The sequence below is a fragment of the Euwallacea fornicatus genome, chromosome 4 (genome assembly GCF_040115645.1).
Source record: "Euwallacea fornicatus isolate EFF26 chromosome 4, ASM4011564v1, whole genome shotgun sequence".
NCBI lineage: Eukaryota > Metazoa > Arthropoda > Insecta > Coleoptera > Curculionidae > Euwallacea > Euwallacea fornicatus.
This window is the reverse complement of record NC_089544.1, coordinates 1994443-2016638: the sequence shown is the minus strand read 5'-3', so window position 1 is coordinate 2016638 and position 22196 is coordinate 1994443. Positions and strand designations below refer to the sequence as shown.

The 22196-nt window shown below is 38.7% G+C and overlaps 1 protein-coding gene across 6 annotated transcripts in view; it reads left to right on the top strand.

Moving 5' to 3' along the window:
• The window catches only part of Dh44 (diuretic hormone 44), a 47743-nt gene that overhangs the window by 22877 nt on the left and 2670 nt on the right, over positions 1-22196 (top strand). For 2 of the 6 annotated variants that reach the window (XM_066303030.1, XM_066303027.1), the window contains exon 2: positions 16012-16254. In XM_066303030.1, the coding sequence (XP_066159127.1) occupies positions 16021-16254 (234 nt within the window). In that variant the 5' untranslated portion in view covers positions 16012-16020. Of the gene's footprint in view, positions 1-8427; positions 8543-10830; positions 11541-12071; positions 12474-16011; positions 16255-20905; positions 22071-22196 lie in introns of those variants that run through there. The other 4 variants (XM_066303032.1, XM_066303028.1, XM_066303031.1 and 1 more) reach the window with 4 other exon arrangements.

Genomic DNA, 22196 nt, shown 5'->3' with positions numbered 1-22196 from the left:
ATATGTTCGAAATGTCCGCCATTTGAGTTCACGCATGTGCAGGATATCCGGTTTTCGACACTTTTGCAGGGCATCTCCGTTATAATTACAGTTCGAGGGTTGGGGTTTTCGCAGACCTGCCTCATTTTCTTGTAAAACAAAGGATTCCTTCCCTATCCAACCCCAATAAAACTTGATGCGCCTGTATGCGCAAATAAGTATAGCTTCCATTAAAAAAATCAGAAACTCAGGGTGCCAGTCGAAAAACTAAAGTTGGACTTTGTTGGCCTGTTATGGGACAAGGAACTTCTACTTCAAACATTGTTTGATAAAAAAACTATTTAAAAACCTATTGCCGTTATTTCACATACAAGGTGGTTCTGAATAGACAGTAGAAAATTTAATGGGCGAATCCTGAGCCAAATTTGAGACGAAGAGTTCATATAACGACATATCCAAATATACTTTGGCCTCGATCTACAGGGTGTTAAAAGCGCTTTTGTGTTTCTGCAAACACTGTCAAAAAACCATTGTTTTCTGACAGTTTCAAGCATCTAACTGTCAACAATTGTCAAACCTGACAGCAAACAAATGCAGCAAAAATCATGGCTAACTTCACTAAGTGTTTCTTTATTATTTAAATTGATTGATGTGTGAACACCCTTTACTATTATCGCGAATATTTCCTAAACCATCGATTTGTAGCGAAATTTCGCAAGGGACTGAAAAGCGAGAAAACCTAATGCGGATTTCAGAAATTTGCCTAAAAGATTCAAAATATTAACAGAAAAAAATGCGATAAATGAGAGCTCAAAACTCAACAATCCGCATCACCTGGTGTATGAAATCAAAGTCCGAAAATTTCTGTTTGTAGAAAACACTCGGCGTATGATATGTACGAATTTATTGGAAGTTTTGATAAAAAAGAAAGAAATAATTTAAAAAAAAAAACGAAATAAGCAGCGTTTTTAAGCTCTGTAGATCGATTCCAAAGCATTTTTGGACTTCTTTTGGCTCAGATTTCACCCGTTCAATGTTTTACCGTCTATTCAGAAACATCCTGTATATGACGGATCCTGCGTAAAACTGAAAAAGTTGTGAAATAAAATTTTAGAACCTCTCAAACTTTTACACTCAATACTTCGGTAGCCAAGAGTTTCGTGAATATGATTAATTTCGGAACACTCTGTCTAGACGTTGAAATTCTCTCGAAATCAGAACTAAAATTTGCATAAACTCTTGTGTTGCATCTTCAACAAATTCATATTTGATGGTGCTAACTTTCAAGAACTTCCTAGACCAAGAGCGCTCTATACCTGCGATAGTTCTGGATAGTATCCACAATTGATTTCTATAACCAAATAACTACTAAAGGAATATTTACCGTTTCTTTCGTTTTCATATAAAGCTCTACTGAAGATGTCTAGAATATTTGATGGATCACATTATTCCGTAGATAAATATATTTTTGAGTAGGGCTAACACGAAAGTTAAATAAAATTTTATCCCTGGACGAGCCCCTACTTTTGGAATGATTCACGAACAGTTTACACTTCAAATTCAATAGCTTAAAGTTAGATTCAACTTATTTCCTTCCTGCATAAAGTTTTATAATCATAACTTTTACAAAATGGGATATACAATTCACGGATGTGAATAACGACATTGCCTTCAGGATTTAACGAAACTCTACTTTTACTTTAGAGACATGTTGCAATTTTATCAGGACATGTCGGCCAAATTTATTTGCAAATACACGGTGAAGCACGTAATTCCCTTGTCGGCTCAACAAGCCAAAAATTTTGGAGGTAAACAGTAAAAAAACGGCCTTACTATTCAAAATGCAGCAAAGAAAGACAAAAAATCTTCTTTTAATTTTTTGGTTCCTGAAGAGCGACTTCTTGCGCGAAACGCGTTAGTTTTGGTACATATGAAAAGTACGCGAGATGAACAAAATACGTCAATTTGCACGGATAAACGGGGCAATTGATGTTAGGGTTATTGCCCGGGAAAGCCCTCTAATAAAATAATAATATACAGGTTGTCCCTCAATTTTTTTTTACCAGTTTCATTGCCAAAATTGAATCTTTATATATTTTTTGATTGTTTGGCACTCGTCGAATCGTCTCTTTAACGGTATTTCCAAAAACGGAACGAATCAGAACACAAAAATTACAATGTGCACCTTTTTGAAGATGCGGTCAAAATAAGAAATCTATAAGTATTTCAGGCAGACCGTAACATAAAACTTTAAATCTTAATAAAACGATAAATAGAATCGATAAAAACTAAAAACACTTTTTCGTCGGGGTGTGGCATAAACATTTATATAAAAACGTTCGCTTAAAGGTCATGAATGCCTTAAAGAGTTCTTAGCATCAGGCCCCCATAATAATAAATTCTTTAATGGTCCTGCCGAACTAAAAGGTTTGGAAACATGGAATGAGACATTTTCCAGCTGTGCCCCACAGATTTAATCTTAAATGTGATTTAATTAAATGTTTAAAGACTCCGGTTTGACGTAATACTTATTTCCGAAAGTCAGAAAAATCCCACTCATACGTAAGTTGATCTCGACTCGTGGCGTAACGTCGCTTCGCTAGTCTAGCAAAAGTTTACTCGTTACATAAAATTATGCATTTCCTAAATGGTCATGTAAAAAGCTATTTTTCACTGTTCTTGTTAAGTATTTAATATGTACAACGGTTCACGTTGTTTGTGACTTAAACGTAGTATGTCGTGCGACGCTGTATTGCGCCCCCCTTGCTGTTAGCTTTTTAACAATTAATTATTCTAAAAAAAATTAAAAAGCAGCACAAAATGAAAAGAATAATATTAAGTTTTGAAGTTTCTTGGTTGTTTTTATTTGATAATAATTTGTCGGAAAGTAAAGGGGGGATGCGGGGATGATAACAATTTAGAGCCGCACGGTATTAAGACTCACACTCACAGGCGATTACACGCAAATAATATTGCTAGAAAATACGCTTATTTAGGTCAAATATGGAGTTACCGATGGAGTTTCTAAAAGTTTCAGCAGCAATGCGATAAAGTTAACGTTCCTCGCAATTTGAATAACTTTATTGCAGTTACTTAGTTAACCGGTTGAATATTCAACAACTACTGGCACTTCTTACGGCCCCCATTTCATGACCTATTTCACAGGATATTTCATGGGAACGTGGCCAACACTGTTTTAATTGGTAATGGGTTCACGTGATTAGCGGACAGGTCAAGTGCCATCGGGACTGCTTAAAGTAGCATGCTAACAAGCTTTGTTAAGCATTCGCTCGGATAATGTGTATGCAACGCAAATGTCGTGGTTTGGGTTTATTTACGGTATTCCCCTATCGCAAATAAAACCCTTGGGTGAACAGCAGTGGCGGAAAAATTTTCAAAGTCAAAGTACTCCACATTAATTTGCGAAGTAATTTATGCGAACAGTAATGAGTGTCTTTGCAGTCGGGACAAGACGTGAAAAAGTGTAACCGGGTGAGAAGTACAGATGGAGCATTTCAGCAAACTAAATCAGCAGGAGAACTTGTGGCTAAACGCGGATATGAACACGTATTTCTTACGTGCGAGTCAGAATCATCAAATACATATTTATTACAGAAAATTCTCTCCGCTGCGGCACTTTGATCTAGTCAGGCCAAGTCGACGCCGATAGAACCGATAGTTCTCCTTAGATTACACGTGCAGGTGGAAAGTGTTGCGGTCACCATTGGTACCCGAGACGCTCAAAACGGCCCCGCAGATCCAAAATAGTCGATCATTAAAAAAAAAAAAATTCATCTACGTCAATGGGGATTCAGTAGGTCTACAATAAATGCAGCAGTTTGTTTTTTAAGTAAAATATCAGTATAATGCATGTCAGTAGAATGACATAAGTATTATCAGTAGAATGCAGCTTCGTAGCATGGTGGGTGCTTTACTCTGCGACCTCACAGAGCCATTAGATCGCATTTCTCGCACGGAAAAAACGCCGTGGGGGGATCCGAATAAATGTTTTTTTTTTCGTAGAGAAGGATGAGGCTAAGATAGTGTCTTAATATGACAGCTAAATGGCTAGACAAAAGATGGCGCCAGCGACACTGCTGAGTTTCCTGTATTGCGGACATTGACAGATAAAAATTTTAATTTCTGCGCCGCCATTTGTAAAAGCGCGAGCTGATTTATGTTCATGAAATTGCGTTTGTAAGATTCTGATAGTGCTACTCGTTTTGTTTCGTGGTTGTTAGTTATGGCGCGTAATTATAGGCCAAAAACATTATTATGCACAAGACATTATCTAAAGCCATTGGGGTGGTAAAACGCGGTGATTTCATATTTAAATGTAAAAAATAACACAAAGAGCAGGTAGGAATGGAAACAGATTCTGATTCAAGCTCCGTTTTCTAAAAAAACTCCAAATAAACAAGTTTCAATGAGTTAAAATCGCTAAAAATATGTGTTTCTTTACATTTTCTTCCTTTTGCCGCATTAAAAAATGTTTACCGTCTTTACCCAAGTAGCGGGGGTGGAGATAGTAAAACAATTTTTTTGCTTTTCCAGCCGGAACTCAGCAGCATTACGAGCTACAACAAGATGGCGAAATTGTAGCTAAATGATCAGGGTATCAGTTATTTTCGTTTCTTGATAACTCCTCGCTGAAATCGTAACTATCTCACTATATTGCCTTAGCCCCGCCCTCTCCTACTCTGTAGTCTGGGATCAATGAGAAGCCACAAGGTACAAAATTGATCATCTTTGGGGCCCCGTGAGCGGAAGCTGTGCTAGGACAAAACTGTAACCAACGGGATACAGGTTGGATTAAATGGTACTGTTGGAACGTTATTGACGGTATATAAACATTTAATAATAGCTATTTAGGGAGCTCTGTACGACTCTGGTTTAAGCATGTGCCACGACTTTTGTATAACTAAACGCTCGTAAAGTTGATCTAAAAAACCCAATTCATTACACTCTCGAGTAGACATAATGGAAGTCGGCGGCTCGGTTTAATTTATTTCTTGCAGAAATGGAGTTTCCCTTTTCCATCAAGGATAACTATCGATAAGTCAATGTTAGCCACAATGAAACGGTCGTTATATTTCTTAATGACGGGCGCAACAATGGCACGTGGGGACAATAGAGAATGGCGACAATGACTTCTTTCATCTAAGAAAGTTTAAAACAACACCATTTTTAATTTTCCTGTTCCGAGATTGAAACGACTTCACGTTTTTGGTTTATAAAACGGTCTTTAGTACTTTTATTGTTGGCTCGGGCTACGCCGTTCGCGACGAATTAAACCACCCCCGAAAATGGCTGATTCTTTCCCAACCAAAAGTTTGCGTCTCTAACCGTTCCGCAGATGGCAATGGGGGCCCTGAGGAGCCCTCCGTATTAATGCGAAAACTGCCGTTTCTGATATCCAGGTGAGGGCGGGGGAGTGGGCCTCGATTTGGACCACCCACGTCGGAAATTTGCTGTTAACCCTTACGGCTGAGTAAGAATTTGTGTTTTTTTTCACCGTTTAACAAGATATCTATTCAATATTCAAATTATAGTTATTCAGTTGCTTAGATTGAATTAAAACTACTAACAAGATTTGTAAACCTGAAGTTTGGCTCGAGTTTGAAAGAGAAGTCGCTCGGAAACTCCTAACGAAATAGAGTAAGGTAAACTTATTTGCAGCAATCTGATATTTATACTGGTGAAACCAATTTAAGTAGGTATTTGCGACTTTGAGTGAAACTTAATTTGAATTTTTCATCTCTCATAAGTCCACAATTTGGGGGCGATTATTAGGACGAGCCAGATAGTATTTAAATTAAAGAACGTTGAAACGGTAACACGGAACTTTTCTAATTTATGGGAGTTTTCGGACAGCTTTTGGGGCACTCGATACGAACTCCAAGTGGGTGAAGTAATTGACAAGAGCAAGGCGATGATGAGTTATATTAAGCAACTGCAATTCAGAACAACTGATTTATTTGGATTGCACTACAATCCACTTCGTGTAACATCGTTCCTTGCCTAATGTTCATGTTTACTTCGTTTTCTCTTATTACGCACTTCGACGCGGGCCCAACACGAAACCGGCTTTAGGATACAAGGTGTTTCAGAACCATGGGGTCTCCCTCCTGGGGATTATTCGGGGCAACAATTGACCACACCTGAACATGAGAACCCGCATCCGCACGTACCGCCCTAAGGCGCCACGGCCTTGAGATGCTCTAAGGCGGTCATGCGCAAAAATGTTTTTATCGGGTTTTGGTACGTTTTATTTAAATGTATTCGTACAAAATAGCGCTACGGTGGCCCGGCCTTTGGCGTTTTACGAACCAGAGACATGACATGTCCCCACAGAACGAAATCAAAAGGTGTTAGATCGGGCGAGCTAGGGGGCCACGGAACTGGACCACCTCTGCCGGTTCATTATTGTCCCAGCTGACAATCCGAATACACTTTCACCATTTACTCTAGTGTTTACGCAAATTTTCATTCGCACCACCCAAATCGATTATTATGTCCAACTGCTAAAATACTGTTTACGTAACAGTTGTGCAGTCTGTGAGGTCCCTGATTAAAATGTGCATGGATTCACACAAAAAACTATTCCCATTTCAATTTATTAAATTATTCCGAACTTCATAATTTCAACGCAAACCGTTTTGAAAATATTGCAAAAAAATACTTTCAGGGTTCCCGTTTTTAGGGAGCTCTAGCCCCTTTGAAAAACAAGTTTTGGAGTACGTTTTTAGGCACTTTTTTGTTATTGTAAATTCTAAAATAACCTTCTAAAATATCTCAACTTTACTTCCGAACACCCTGTACATAGAGGGTGAGTCAGTTTATACTCGCAGAATGGAGTACCTTATCTTAAATTCAGTAAATCCTATAAACATGTCTGCAAACGCTTCGTTTTTGAGATATGAGTCCAAATGTTGTTTTTTTTCTATTTCCCACACAGCTCTTATAGATGGTAAGATAATTATTGAAATTTTTACCATTCCTTATCTATAATGTTCCACAAGTTTGGACATGTCTAGGCGATGTCAAAACCTGTAGGGCGATATTTTTTCGGCGGTCCACTTTTGCCGTCCAGAACTTTTTTGGGTGCGCCACTGGCTACTTAATCTGAAAAGTTTGGATTCCACGTTCAAGTTAGAAGTCCTTTCGGCTTTTGCAGTTTTATCGCGTCTGGAAAAAGTCGCTGAGACAAAAGTTTATTTACGAAAATGTTTTCGGGGATAATAGCACAGGCACGTCAAAATTACCAAAAATTTTTGCATGAAAGCGTGTATTAATGATAAGCCGGGGCATTATTACTTCACAAATGACCCGGAACTATTTTATTTTACTCGTGAGTTTAAGAGCTACCTCAAGGCAGTTAAACTGCGGATGAATGAGATGTTTAGTAATGTTACGTTCGTTCAGAGACTTTCAAATTACTCGAAAACGGTAAGGAACAAAGTCAGTGGCGCACCAGAAAAAAGTTCTGGAAGGTAAAAAGAGACCGCCGAAAGAATATCACCCTATAGGTTTTTAAATCGTCTGGACATGTCAAAACTTGTGGACCGTCATTGGTAACAAATGGACAAAATTGAATAAATTGGGTCAAAAACTGCCTTGAGGGGAAAAACGTAAAAATGTCCAAAGGTTTAACAGGCTGTATCTCAAAAACCAAGCTTTTGCCCACATACGTTTAAATGACTTATTGGAATTGAGGTACCATGTCGAGTGCCGGATTTCTGCTAGTATAAACCGACTCGCCCTGTATATACGGCTGGCGGGAGAAGTGAAATAAATGGAAATGGATGGGAATAAATATACAAACACAAAACGTTGATATAAATAAATAATAAAAGTTGAGTAAAGTCCTGAAACACGGTTCTCGGTTGAAAAGGAGCTCGTCGTTCTCTTAGCTGTTGCCCGCAACATGGTTCTCGTGTCTCTGTGCGTCTACAAAATTAAATTAACGCAATTTTATGTATTTGTTTTGTAAATAAATAACATTACACCACATCTTTTGTTTTTGAGTACCACCTGCATACAGAGGGAACAAAAACTCAACGAGGTACCGGCTACCCGCTTATTTGGTCGCTCCACTCGCCATTTCCGTCGCGAAAAATTGTAATAAGAAATTTACCCCAACCTGTATGGTAATTAAATTCCTGTAAACAGGCAGTTTAATCACTCACCCCGACCAGTTGTTGCCACATCTACCCGAGAAAATTTTAGGAAATTCTCCCTCAGTTTCTTTCCCATCCACGTCTGAGAACCAATTCGGCCATCGTTTCACATCAAATCACCGAACCGATACACCTACCATGGTTTAACCATGAATTTTACATAACAGTAAAATATTTTTAGGACGCCCTATAAAACCATGAGCGCGCACTATTTCTTAATTAAATTAAAAGAACATTGTTTGCTTCGTGTAATAATTTCAGTACATTTTATTGTCCAATTTCGAACCGAACCAAATTTGTTTGTGCAAATCTCCGATTTAAGTTGTTGTTTTTCATTGGGGCGGTGCAAATTGTGTTGGATTCTGAATGTGTCATGAAGAATTGTAAGTGAACCTAACAAAACACTAGTTAATTTAGTACTTAATTATGCTTTAAACGCTCCTTAATTAGAGCGCTTACCAGGTGATGATAATAATTAGGGTTGGTAATTTAAAATGGTATTTTCGCGGCGTAATCCTCGAAAATACACCCAAAATTGACTTACCGATTATCGTCGGAATTTGCATTCTAATTAGGGGGTGTATTGATAAAACACGCATCTAAAACGTGTGATCGCGAGCTAAGGCAGCCCCACGTTTTTCGTAATCAACACCTGCCTAATTTAACATTCCTAGTTAGGCCCCTTTCTTTAGGGCATGTCTGAATAAGAAAGTGATGCTAATTTGCGATTGAAAGTCGCCAAAGCTTTTTCACGGAACTCCCAAAGCTCCCTACATCTATGGATTAATGTTCGTTTCGAGTCGGTGTGTGTGTGTGTTTTTTTTTTTTTTTTTTTAATGAAACTAGAGAGTTCCAGTTTCACTATCACGGTGAGCATCCACATCTATAATGAATCCACATTTTACAGGCAAATGCTATTGACTTCATCTCTATTGCATTTCATGGGGAGTCGTTGCAATTAAACGCAGTTTTACTACGCCGCAATTGCATGCAACAATCGGCAAATGGTGTTATTTCCAGCAGCTATTACCGCGACAGGTGATGGAAAAACTATGGTTTCCACTTTGAGTTACGCGTATTTTATGTTTGGCAAATTTAAATTCTTTGAAACTTGATCAAAAAATGAAATTGCGCAGCTTTAAATTCTCTAACGCACGAAATTGGAAAATTGAGAACTTTCCCGTTTTTTTTGCTGGTTTTCTATTTAATGCTCCAAGAAGGGAGTGTTCTAAAAGGGTCTTAGCGGAAGGGGGTGTGAGTGGGAATGAAGTGGAATGAAGGGGAAATTTTACAGGCGGTGGTATTTGTCTGAGGTATTTCCCGGTTGGCCGGCACGTTCACCAGACATTTCTCCATTAGATTATTATTTTCTTTATTTAGGCGCTCCTAATCTTATTATTTCCAGGACGTTCTTTGCAAAAACCGGAGTTGCGATATGTGGCTCAGGCCTCAAGTTTGAACCTTAGCATGCGATTTTGAGTTAACTGGGCAAATGACCCGAAAAAAAAATAAAAGCACTCTCGCAGAATTTCGGTTTTTTTTTTGGAAGTTTCTTCCGAAATTTGAAAAATTTTGATCCGACAATTGCGCGACGTGGCCGCAATTCGACCAACCTCGCGTCTCTTCTGCTGCCCGAAATCGACATGGGCGAGCTTCAGGAATGGACGTCCTGTATATGCACACGCTTCATTTTCAGCGAAAAAGGCCATCTGCCCCTGTGACAAGTCCCATTGAGATACAAATTTACATTCACGATGATAATGAATTAAAACGTGAATAAGAGGCCGGGGGCACGTCCACGGGGTTCGTATGTGGAAATTTTACGCAAAAATGCCTTCGCGCAGTGGAGTTTGGCAACTTTTATGGTTATTTCGAATGGATGAACTAAAAATACAACTTTTCCGTCCCTTGGTATTTTTTCGTATTTCGTTTTGTTTTCGCGATGTAAATTGGAGTTCGGGGCGTTGCGCACCTCGGAGCGCCGAACTTAATAAAAAAAAATCACATAGAGAATTGTCGCTTTAAAAAGCAAAAAAACAAAAAGGTTTGCCGCCGAGCGGGGCACCTGGGTCCACCTACTTCTTGGTGACTGCCGAAGCCCTCGCAAGGGTTGATTTAATCCCCCTGTATTCCAGAAACGGAGCTATTCCACACGGGTAGTCACAGGACCTGCTTTCTTACTTCGCTGGGAGTCATATGTGGAGGTGTGCAATATTGGAAATTTACATGTGATTACGTAATTTACATGTACGTACCCGTGTAATTTACGTATACGTAATTAAGTGCTTAGTAGTAAATTGCGTAATCAACTACAGATTAATTACGTGAATTTCCGTTAAACATTACGCAAATCAGCTGCAGATTAATTTAGACTTTTCCTGGTACACGATTTCGTGATTTCCCCACCGATCAGCATGATTTTTGATAATTCCATTCAATTACTAAATTTCTGATATCGGAGAGAGGTTCAAGATGATTTATATTTAGTAATATGCCTTGTAACCGGTGTTTACGTTAAAGTTTCCGATATAATAAGACGATTCTCCGAATGGGTTCTGATTGCTGCATAAAAAAAATAACCAATTAGTAATCAGAAGCTATTATTAGTTCAGGTTATTATTCGTGCTTACTCTGGAAGTGGGACGATAGTGTAGAACTTTGATTTAAGAAAATTCCATTGCGATTGATTTCATAAACGTGGTGGTGTTGAACTGTGTTGCATCAGAATCTACAGGGCATTTTCTTTCTTTCAATCCGCTGCTGGCGGTTTTTCTGCGATAAGCCATGAGGGATTTTCCGCTCGTCCGTCAAGCGAACGAAGGCCTCGCGCCGAACCGGCCATTTAGTTTTTCGACTTTGAAATGCCGACGGGACGCCAACGTAAACGTTACGAAATAATGGACTGAAATGGCCTTTGATTCAGCTTTATTGTTTTAAAATTATCAATTTGTTAACATGAAACTGGAAAAAAATGAGGACTCTCGTTCGTCTCGTTGCGCTGTGTCCTCAGTACGACCGCTTTCTCTCTTTCTCTCTCTCTCTCTCTCTCTCTTGCCCACCCCAAAACGTCTCGATTCCCGAATTATCGAGAGACGACACAAAAATTCTGGAGCCGTTTGTTTACTCGGTTGAAAGTCGTTCGGGCTCATAAATTCTTCAGCGAGTCGGAGGGGAGGCATGGCGGGCCAACGGAGATAGTTGGTCGATACTGGTAGGCCGTAATCACTTAATCACCTGGCATAAATGGCTTACAAGAATAATTAGAGTCGGATCCAGAGGACTTACTCATAAGTTATATTTTTCACCTCAAAAGTCAAAAAATATACAGGCGTCGAAGTCCCGTAAACAAGTTTAATTGCTTCCCCCGAGTTCTGAAAGTAGGTAAGTAGATTCTATTCTTTACATTTGTTCCCTCAGGAAATATGTGTATTAAATTAATCTGACCCGCCCCCAGAGTAAAAACTTATATTTTCCAGTGCAGGTATCAAGTTAAGGAGAAATATTTTTTGCCTTCATTAGGAGCGTTTCCTTCATTTTCGCCGTGCAATTCCGCGTCTACGAAACTCGGTTATCTTAATGGCCGCTTATTCGGATGCTCCCCAATGGAGGAAAGCTAAATTATCTATTCAAGGAAAATGTCAAAAATGGATCAAAAGTAATATTAGATCAGCCGTAATTTCTGTATTCTTCTACTGCCTTTTGGTTGTGAGTTTCGTCAGCACCGTACGCTCAGGGAATCTAAGCTTCGCGTTCGGGACATAACGACGTACTTCCCAGCCCTGGCGTGTAACACGTTAGGATTTCACACAGTCGTTTAATTTACAAAGAATTTATGTCCCATGTAAAAAAAAATTCTTGAAAATATGGCGAACGCAAAGCTTTAGTGCAGGTGGGGCGAAGATTTGCCTCTTCACGTGCGGAAAAAGTTTCAAAATCAACAGTTGGCTGACATCCTTGATTATCGCCGGCGCAAGGGCATTTCGTTGAAAGAAAGCTCGGTTTTGAAAAATATTGTAAAGTGCGTAATTAACTGTGGAAATAGCACGTTCTCAGTCGTAAGAATTCTCATGGTTCGTGGTGATAAAACATTAGTAAAAGGTGAAGGTTATCACAGACAATTAACATAATTAAGTCTAGTCGAAGCTTTCGAAAAAATTCGAAGAGCAGCCTAAAAAAATCAGTGTGCGATCGAATATAGGAAGATTACATTCAGCCCTAGTTTTTAATTATTTAAATAATTGTTCAAATGAGTGATGCTCTGTGGAACACATCGTGGGTCAATTTTCCTTACTTGGCACAAATCTGCAAGAACAGGTATGTACCTTGTTAAACAGTCAAAGTAAAGCTAACAGTAGAGAAAATTAGTGCTAAAACCGACGTTGAAATTAAATTATTTAGTAATACTATATTAATTTAATTAAATTTCCACTATTCTATATCGCGGTTGCCACAAACTATTGAAATTCCTTGTGGGACTAAGTTAAATTTACCGAAATGTTTATTGTGATAGACCGGAGGCCTTGAAATTTAATTCATGATTCAACGTAAAAATGGTGCCATAGGTCTCAGGTAGGTTACGCCAATTGCAAATTTGCTGAATGATGTTAAATGCAAATAACGTGATGGTCACGAACGAGGGAAGATTTGCTGAAATCGGAAGAGGATCTGGCACGAGCTTCCCCTAAAATCATCATCCCAATTTCTGCGTCTTTCCTGATTTTCACTTCGACTGAGTATCGCCATTCAATGCACATAACTTTGGTTCCCTGAACATGCCATGGATCCGGCATTGAATTATTAAAGGAAGAATTCGTGTCGCTTAAACGCAAATACATAACTTCCACAGTCAAATCTCCTATTTTCATTAAATCTTTTATTGCTGGCTATAAACAAAACTCATTGCTTCTGCCGTTAAAACGTATTACTGTAGTTGAAATTGGCGTTATAAGTCAGTGTGGCTTAGCCCAAAAAATTTATACCGATGCGGATGGCACAGGACGAGCACATAACGAAGCACCTCACGAGGGATGACGTTGATTATATGCGAATGCGACAGTGTATTTTCTCCGTTGCTAACGAAGTTTATTTTTCGAAAATTAAATTCCCCTCAAATCGTCGCCGTTTTAAGAACCAGTGCTGGTCACCCATTGACCCCGGTACATAAGCAGGCCGCAATAAAATAATTTTTCCTCGGCTTTCCCACGATTTCTTCGCCGTTGTTATTGCGAGTATTTGCGAGGGTTTGGGAGTGTTTCGCATTCACCTCCAAAGGAGCTTATTCTAAGAAATAAACGCTATCAAGCGAGAATGACGAATCCACCAGTGGCGCTCGGTGGCATTGTTAACATGGGAAAATCAAAATTCCAAGGGTGGAGATTTTTAACGAGTGGGCGTTCGACGACTCGCTGGTTCGTAAAAATATAAATTTTGTGTTAACCGTATTTCCTGTGTATAAACTCGCAGGTGCAGTTAATAAATAAAAAATCACTGCGTGCGTTCAGTACGGTGAACGTACGCAGTGAAGCGTAATTGAAGTATATCTGCATCCATGTATGAACAGGGTGAGGCCAAAGAATCGGCGGCGGGATATCTGACCAACAAGACCGCCAAACTGCAGGACCGGACACGAGCATGCGATAAGATAAGTTAGAGTTTGTCGGTTAAGTATTTAATAATGTTCCGGAAAGGAAATTTTCCGTTCCGCACGAGGAGTATTTCCCAGTTGGCCGGCCCACTCGCCAGATTTGTTCCCATTAGATTATCATTTTCCTGATTTGCGTGTGTATAATTTTTCTTTCTTCCCACGGCACTCCTCGCACAAAGTCGTTTACTTTCACAATAGGCCAAGGAGACATTTTTGGAAAAAAACGGCAATTTCACTTTTTTTCGAATATTGCGCAACTCTGCCCTGTCCGACCGACCTCGCATGTTTTGCGGTCGTCAACCTCCCGGCCGAAAAATGGACGCCCTGTATCTAATAAGACATTTTCCAGGCCGGCTCAACGTCGCTCCAAAATTTTCCGGCAAACGACAACTTTTTAGTCTACTTCCAACGCACGCCATACTACCGGCCGTCGTTTTCCAGATGGATTAGTTTCCTTTTGTGTCGTTTACGTCTTCTTTTCCAGATGTCCTTTGGATGCTTTGAAGTTGTCCCGGTACGATGCGAAATCACGTTAGTCAATCGAAAAGCCTCGGAAGCAGCGTCATTCACATTCTCTCTCCCTGTTTCGATATTCAGGTCACATAACTTTAAAATCTGGAATAAGATATGTCTTTCTGGGGTGTCCGCATAACACGATTCGAATTTATTGAGGGACAGTGATACACATTACTTGTGTTGGGACTGAATTTTATGCGGCGTAGAGACTCAAGAAAAAGGCGACTTATGAAAATATTTTCGATTCAATATCTCAACGTCTGATGCTGCATCTGTTGCTCGATGTAAATATAAAATCATACGGCCAACATGTTGAGACTATCAGAAGCATATAAATGATTTTCTGGTTGGTTCTATACGGGAATTTTCCACAGTATACGATGTAGTCCAAAATGGCGGCCATGAGAGAGTCCGGAAGCGACGGGGACGCTTAAATGAGGAACGTTTTAGATAATTTCATAGGAAACTCGTACCGTTTTTACAGTCTCCGGAAAAGTTGAGAGGAGTGAAACTCTGCCAACGCTGCGGTCAAAAAGCCTTTTTAAGCACTTAACACCCTTTTTCACGCGCCTCCACGTGCGATTCTGCAGGTTACCCTATGATAACCAACAATCCCCGAATGCAGAATGTGTGATGAACGACAAATTTTCAAGGGGCGTAGAGCTCAAAAGAACGAATATTTAGATCGAACCAAGTTACGTCAGAACTCGCTTCGTTTCCGAGATGCAGAGTGTTTATTTTTTTGGATATTTTTAAATATTTGAAAAACGGTTAATTTATTTATAATTTTCCATTAATATTTTTTATTTATCAATTCCATGAAATTAGGGACACGCTATAGCGGGATAAATGTGCATATTATACCGGTCATTTGGTAGGCACAGGAATGAGAAATGATTTTTTGTCTTGGAAACGGCTACTTGAGCACCAGAACACCAAGAGACCCTTTTTTTTTAATTAAGAATTGATGGGATAATAAAACCGTAAATTCCGCATTAAAAAGTCAGTGGCGTACCATTTTTTCATGAAAAACACCCCATTGAACGGCCGCGCGGACGGCACTGGTGCAGGTGAAAATATTCTGCCTACTCGAGAACATACACATTTATTGCGCCGTAGCGTGGGTCTAATTTTACGTGCTTGTTTCACACCGTTTTTTCAATATTTAAGAAAATATTTAAAAAATAATCAGAAATGAAACATTTTTTATCTTGAAAGCACACCGATCTGACTTTATTCGATCTCAATATTTGTTCCTATGAGCTCTACATCCTCTGATAGTCTGTCGGAATGTTTATGAAACATCCGGTACTTAGTATCATTTTAGGACGCACTGTATATTCCTCCAGCGTCAGTTAGACGTTAGTAACTCAAATTGCCTTACTTTTTTTGCTGTTGAACGCTGTTTGAAAACAATTTAGTAATAAGTTCGTTCGATCTTCATTAATAATTTGATTATTTTTGAATGGTTTGCTCGACTTTAGGCAACTTGTAAATCATTTTACGGCCCTGTAATACCATCGCTACACCTAAAATTAACCGATTTGGTGCTTAATCGCCACCGCGCGCTCCATAGCCCCACACACACGGACTCGCGAAACCTCTTTTGATCTCTGAAGTTGCTACTTTTTGCGATTTTCTAGGTGCTATTAAGCGAAATTTTTTTTCTTAAATTTCGAAATTTTTTTTCAGGCCTGAAACATGCGCGCCCCCATATACCTGGTCTGCGCAGCTCTGGCAGTCGCAGTTCAAAGTGAAGAGAACCAGAATTACTTGGGTTTGGAGTCAGTCAACGTAGCTGCCGATCCTGAGACGATAAATTACCTTCTACCAAAACTAGCTGCCAAGTACAGACCCAGCAATGAGTGGAGAGGAGTCACAGACCCGCGATTTTACGTCTTGACTGAAATGGAATCGGACGACATCGAAAACCAAGTAATCACGACAAGCTTTATTTATATTACATAGCCGGAAAACAGTGTTTTGCAGGGCTGCCCTACAAAATACTTTTTCGGTCACATGACGTTTGGCAAAGCTTTTTTACACCTCTAAAGCACCACCTTGTTACAGTGAGGTCTTTTCTGGGCAATTACTTCTAAGCCAAATTGGACTTAACTTCCACTGAAGCTAAATTCCCTTTTTGTTTGTTTGTTTGTTTTTTTTTGGTTGTCCGAGCTCTAGCTAAGGATGAATGTTATTCTCGGTTGATTTTAACTCAGAGTCGCCTGCAGTTCCACCCCTAGCGGCGTGTAAAGTGTTGCCATCAAACAATAAAACAAAGAATTGCCGATACTTGTCCGATTTTCGAAATAACGCATCAACAATAACATTCTGACGATTTTCGTCCATTTTGGGTGCCGTGCAGCCGATTTCAGCCATTCCATGTCTTATTTTCGCGCACTCGCCATTTTGTCACTTTCACGAGATGGCGAACGAGGCATTTTTCTTTTAGCAGAACATACGAATTCTGACGATTCTGCGTGTAGCCGCTGGCGCCTTCGCCATTTTGTCACCAACGCCAGAGGCAGATTTATCATTCGTCATTGATGTCAGAAAGTCAGGTTGGGGCGCAGTTCCTTACTAAAGCGTAAACAATCAGACGCATAGGACACATAAAAATTTTTGTATCTAAATACTTTTTTGGCGATACCTCGCATTTTCTAAAACACCTCGAAACTAATTTGAATTTGGGGTATACACGTAAGCAGCTTCATGTAGTTAAATTTGAATTTAAATTAAAAGGCGCTCAACCTTTCGATTAAGTTTATCGCCGTTGATTAACACGAAGCTCCCCTATTAATTGAAGTTTACTCTTCTGAAAATGAGATAAAAGCCACAACTCAATAGGTCCCTATATCATCTCCATCATCACTGGCAATGGTGACGTTTAATTAAATACTAAACGAAATTATTTAGTAATTTAATAATTAGGTACTCCCTTCACAGATAACCTTTGGGTACAATGGAAATCGTTATATATTCGATTTTTTACCTCGAATTAATACAATAATCTTTAAACTTAGCCCTGCGATCAGTATTTGGGATTATAAGATTTCCATTACACGAGGGCTGTCCTAGTAAAAGCATTATAATCCTACTCGTTTACCAACCTACGTACGACTATGTCCGGAACTTATACTGTACAGTAAAAAACCTTTCACGGTGTCATTATAAAAGTTTCCTTCACACGAAGAAGTGTGCCATTAAAAAGCACCCGTTAGAATGCTAAACAGTTATTGATTACTTGAGAAACCCGGTTAAAACATTAAAACATTAAATGTCATCTCAAATAGATCTTTAACTTAAAATAAGCCAACAGTTGCAATTTAACCAACATCGGGCGGGGGCATGGAAATTAATGGCTGGGAAAATAACGGACAGTTGCCGCGGTAGCCATTTCTAACCTCACTATGTCAAACTTTGACACAAAATGCAGTCCATTAACACTTGACTTTGACAAATCTGTCACTCATCTGTCAAACTCGACAAGTGTCATTGCCAGTTAATTATGGATCACAAGTGACAGCCCGACATTTATCAAGTTGGAACCGCAGGTAACCACCGAACACGTGCAGGGTGTCCCGAATTGTAATTGCCCGACATTGCACCGAAATGAATATCGCCAGTCGGTTAACTGTACTGAAAATACACGTGTACGGAAAAATACTACTTTCCGGAGTCCTAATGGCACTCAAAGGCGGATAATCAAAAGCAGCCGTCGACACAGCTCCTGAAATAAAATCACCGAATTAATGTCACACACAGATTAAGGCGAGGAATTTGAGGAATATTTGAGGACTTCTATAACATGGAACGCCGGTAATTTGCCAGCGATAATTTTCAAGTAATTCAATTCCAGGTGAACATTGCTAATTTATTTTTGAGCGCAATAACGACAAGTCACACGACCGAAATGCACTTTCTCGTGCGTACTTTTCTGTCTCCCCTGGGAAACGCGCGCATGCGAAAACGCCAATTTTCGGACTCGTAATGAAAATACAGTGCAGAACCTTTATTGTGTCTCTTGTGCAGGCTTCAGGGAATTGTCAACATATTTGTGTTTTATTGGAACATATTATTCATCGATTCCATTACAAATAACAAAGCAAATACGAAAGTACTCTTTTGCGAGCTTGCAGTATATAGAGCGTCCCCAAAAAGATTCGTGCTAATCTCATTTAGATGAATAATTTTTTTTTTTAACTCGATGTCGAAGTCTGCATAATGCAAACGGGACTCGCACTATTTTTTCCTTAATTAAAAAATGATCACAGTCCAAGAAAGGACAGAGGGCGTTCGAATTAAGCCGTAATGTGAACAACACGTAGTCAATATGCCGGGGATATGAAATGCTAAGATTTCTTCAAAGAACCTCAATTTGAGATGGTGGCTGAGGACGAGGCTGATTAAGGAGTATGATGTCTGTATCACGCCGCTTTGCTTTACATATTAAATGTTGACAGTGAAATAGTGAAATATTTTATTAGTTTATTGTGGGGTGAAGACTGCCTATTTTGAAATTTCTTCATCAGAAGGAAAATCAGTTCTTCATAATCAGACATCATGTAAGTTAACTTGTATTGATATATCGCTGTACACATTATACCGGAAATTTTAGATGAATCACCTAGTGGGCATGGCATGTACCACCTGCACCCGTAGACTAATAAAATGTAGATCATAAAAATACACCACTAATTAGCAACAAACATAATGGAAAAACACTATAGCTGATTGTTCCATAGATTTAGCCATTAGAACCGACAATTCCATTAGACGTTTAAAAATTACTATTTCTCGCGCAACTGACATAATTTCATTCATTTGCAGTTACAGACTAATTAACAGATCATTATCATTAGTTATGGTCCTGCTTATTATGATGAACTCCAGATGTTTTCCCCTAAAACAAATAATGGACAGTCAGAGTGACCAAATTTGACAGATGACTAAGGTTTGTAAGTTCAGGAAATGTCAAATTTCATTTGGACTATGCCGCATTTCTAACCTCAATCATTTAGCATATGTCAAATTCGATTAGGAATATGCTATGTTCCTAACCTCAATCATTTAACATATGTCAAGTTTGATTAGGAATGTGCTATGTTTCTAACCTCAATCATTTAGTACATATCAGGTTTCCTACAGAATTTCCCATGCTTCTTCAATGATTGATTCAAACACTCTGAAATTTGGCAGATACATTAAAAATTTTGACATTTGCTGAATTGCTAACCTCACGCATGTGCCAACACCTCTTTTGTCTGTGATTTATCGAAGGGAAAAATATCTGTTTCCGTGGATGAGTCGAGATTTTTAAAATGTTGGGACAGCATATAGCTGAGAGACTTGTTATTTAGGTACAGGTCGTTCCAAAAACACCACTGTATTTTGAATCGCCCCGTATTCATTTTAATACATCTGAAATAGCTGTTTTGTGTATTCACTATCGTAGAATTTGAAAGTGCTGCCCGTAAGATAATCGACGACAAAACATATATCTTTTCAATTATTGCATTGAAACAATTTATACGTCATTACTGTGTTGTTTGTATTGTTACTGTAACATGCCCTTGCTTATTTAAAAACTGTAAAATTTTGAATTTTTTTGGAACGCCCTGTACTTTAAGGAAACTTGCAATATTGCCACGCATGGACCAATTTCTGTTCCACATAGTCGCCTTGTGGAAACATCGCCCCTATGGTAGCCCGAAATTGGTTTTTCTTCAAGAGCTTTTGAAGTGCTGTACCTAAATTAATATTTTTTTGATTAGACGGACTCGAACAAAACAATTTATTTAGATTTAATTGGTCAAATTTCGCCTACAAGGGCCGAACAAGCTTTAGCGAAATAATACCCATACGCTTTCAACATGTACGACAAAGGTAGTGTATTAAATTTTTTAGTTTCTAAAAAAAGGTATTCTCAGTCAATAATGCTTGACTGGACCGTAATCTGCGAGCTAAAATTTTTTGTTGTAATTTTTGGAGTATTTTAAACCTTTACCTGTCGTAATTGAGGGTGACTTCCTCATGGAATGTGTTTTTTCCACATTATTATTTATTGCAACAGCATATTCCCGAAACTAATTTCTGTGGCACGAATTTTTTTTTTTTTTTTTTAATATTATTTGCTCGTTTTCAGATTGTAATTTTAAATACTGCACAATGAAGCTTGAGGTTCATTTCAGTGAAAAAATATTGCGGACAAACAGGGAGAAATAACAATCGTTTTTTTTTATGAAGCTAGTCCGTCCCTGGCGAATATTTTTTAAATTAAAAAAAAAACAATTTCACGTGGCAGAGACCGTTTTAAGGAGTCCGAATTAGAATCGGCCACTATGGAAAACATGATCAATGCAGACCCTGTACCTAAAAGGCTTTTCATTAGAACCGGTCCCGGGCTGGCCCTTCCAGAGGTCGACGACTCCACAGGCGGCTAGTAGGACAAAAATATATAAGAACTTTTTATGCTATTTTGATGGGTCCCATGCGAATATGGGAGATTGCCCACACATTCTGGGACACCCTGTATATGAACCTTAATCGAATAACCTAAAAATAGGCATGTTTTCGTTTGTTCCAGAGGCAAAAACCTAAACGGCTACGAAATAAGCGTTACGACTACCGGCCCACATTATCCGTTCAAGCGCCGATTCAAGCTCTTAGAAACTTGTATGACAGAAGCAACTATCAGCAGAAGATCCTCCAAAATCGGCAACTTATTAACCAACTAACAGCTTCTTAAATTTTAAGCTTCGTTTGAGAATCTCCAAGTTATTCTAAAACCCGTTGGTTAAACACCCGCCGAGGGGCTCCACAATGAAGCTTCCCTGGGCGAGCCTCCCTCTCCTAATTATGATTTCTACTAATATTTAAAATTTCCGATACCGCTTAAGGTTTGAATACGCATTATTTACTAAACAGCTGCATTGTGTAAAATCTATATAATTAAAAATGTGTTAGATGCCTACGCAATATTTCTATCGAAACGCTTTTATGTATGTATCATTAGCCAATTAACTTATTAAGTGCTACAAAGGGATATTTCGAGAGAAAGTTGATTGTTTGAAGTGAAATTTTTAAATATTAATGTGCTACAAAGGGGACAAAATTCTGGCGTTTCAATTAAAATTTTATGCGCACAGTTTCCGTAGGGCCGGCGCAGGAGGGCGACACCTCCATGAAATGGAGGAGGGAACGGAATGACATAACTTTTTGACAGCAATCGATGCCGTGTAGTCGTTTATGGAACACTACAAAAAATCACTGCATTCACACGTCAATAGCTAATGTGACAGTTTTAATCATTAACGATCTGTGCGTCAAAAAATTTTATTTGAGACGTCAGAAATTTGCTTCCTTCGCGGCATATGAGGATTCCGAGAATTCACTTGAAACAGCCGAACGGTTCTCGAGATATCCCCTCGTGACTCGTAAAAAAAAACACCCTGTATTGTTAATTGTAACGCAGTGATAACTAAAAAGTATTATTAAATATTAATTAATTCTATCGTGTGTCTAGATGTCGGAATTCTAGTCAGTTCCTTTTCAGAAGTTTAGTTAGAGCGAGCCAGTATAGCCCTACAGTATTTCAGAGCGTAATAATTTATTGTAGTGAAATGTATGGATTTGCTTGTAGTTGATATAAAAATGTATTTATATGAATTTTTGTTATTTAGTCGAAAAGAAACATGGAGAATAAATTAAATATGAATTAAATAATTAAGGATGAATAAATTAAACCTGAAGTTCGAGTGTTTTTCTCACCTGATTAAGAATAGTTATGATATATCAAGTGTTTTCCTACGTACACAGGGTGTCTACTAAATGGTGGCATTAATTTCAAGGGATGATTCCTCGTCATATTTTATGAA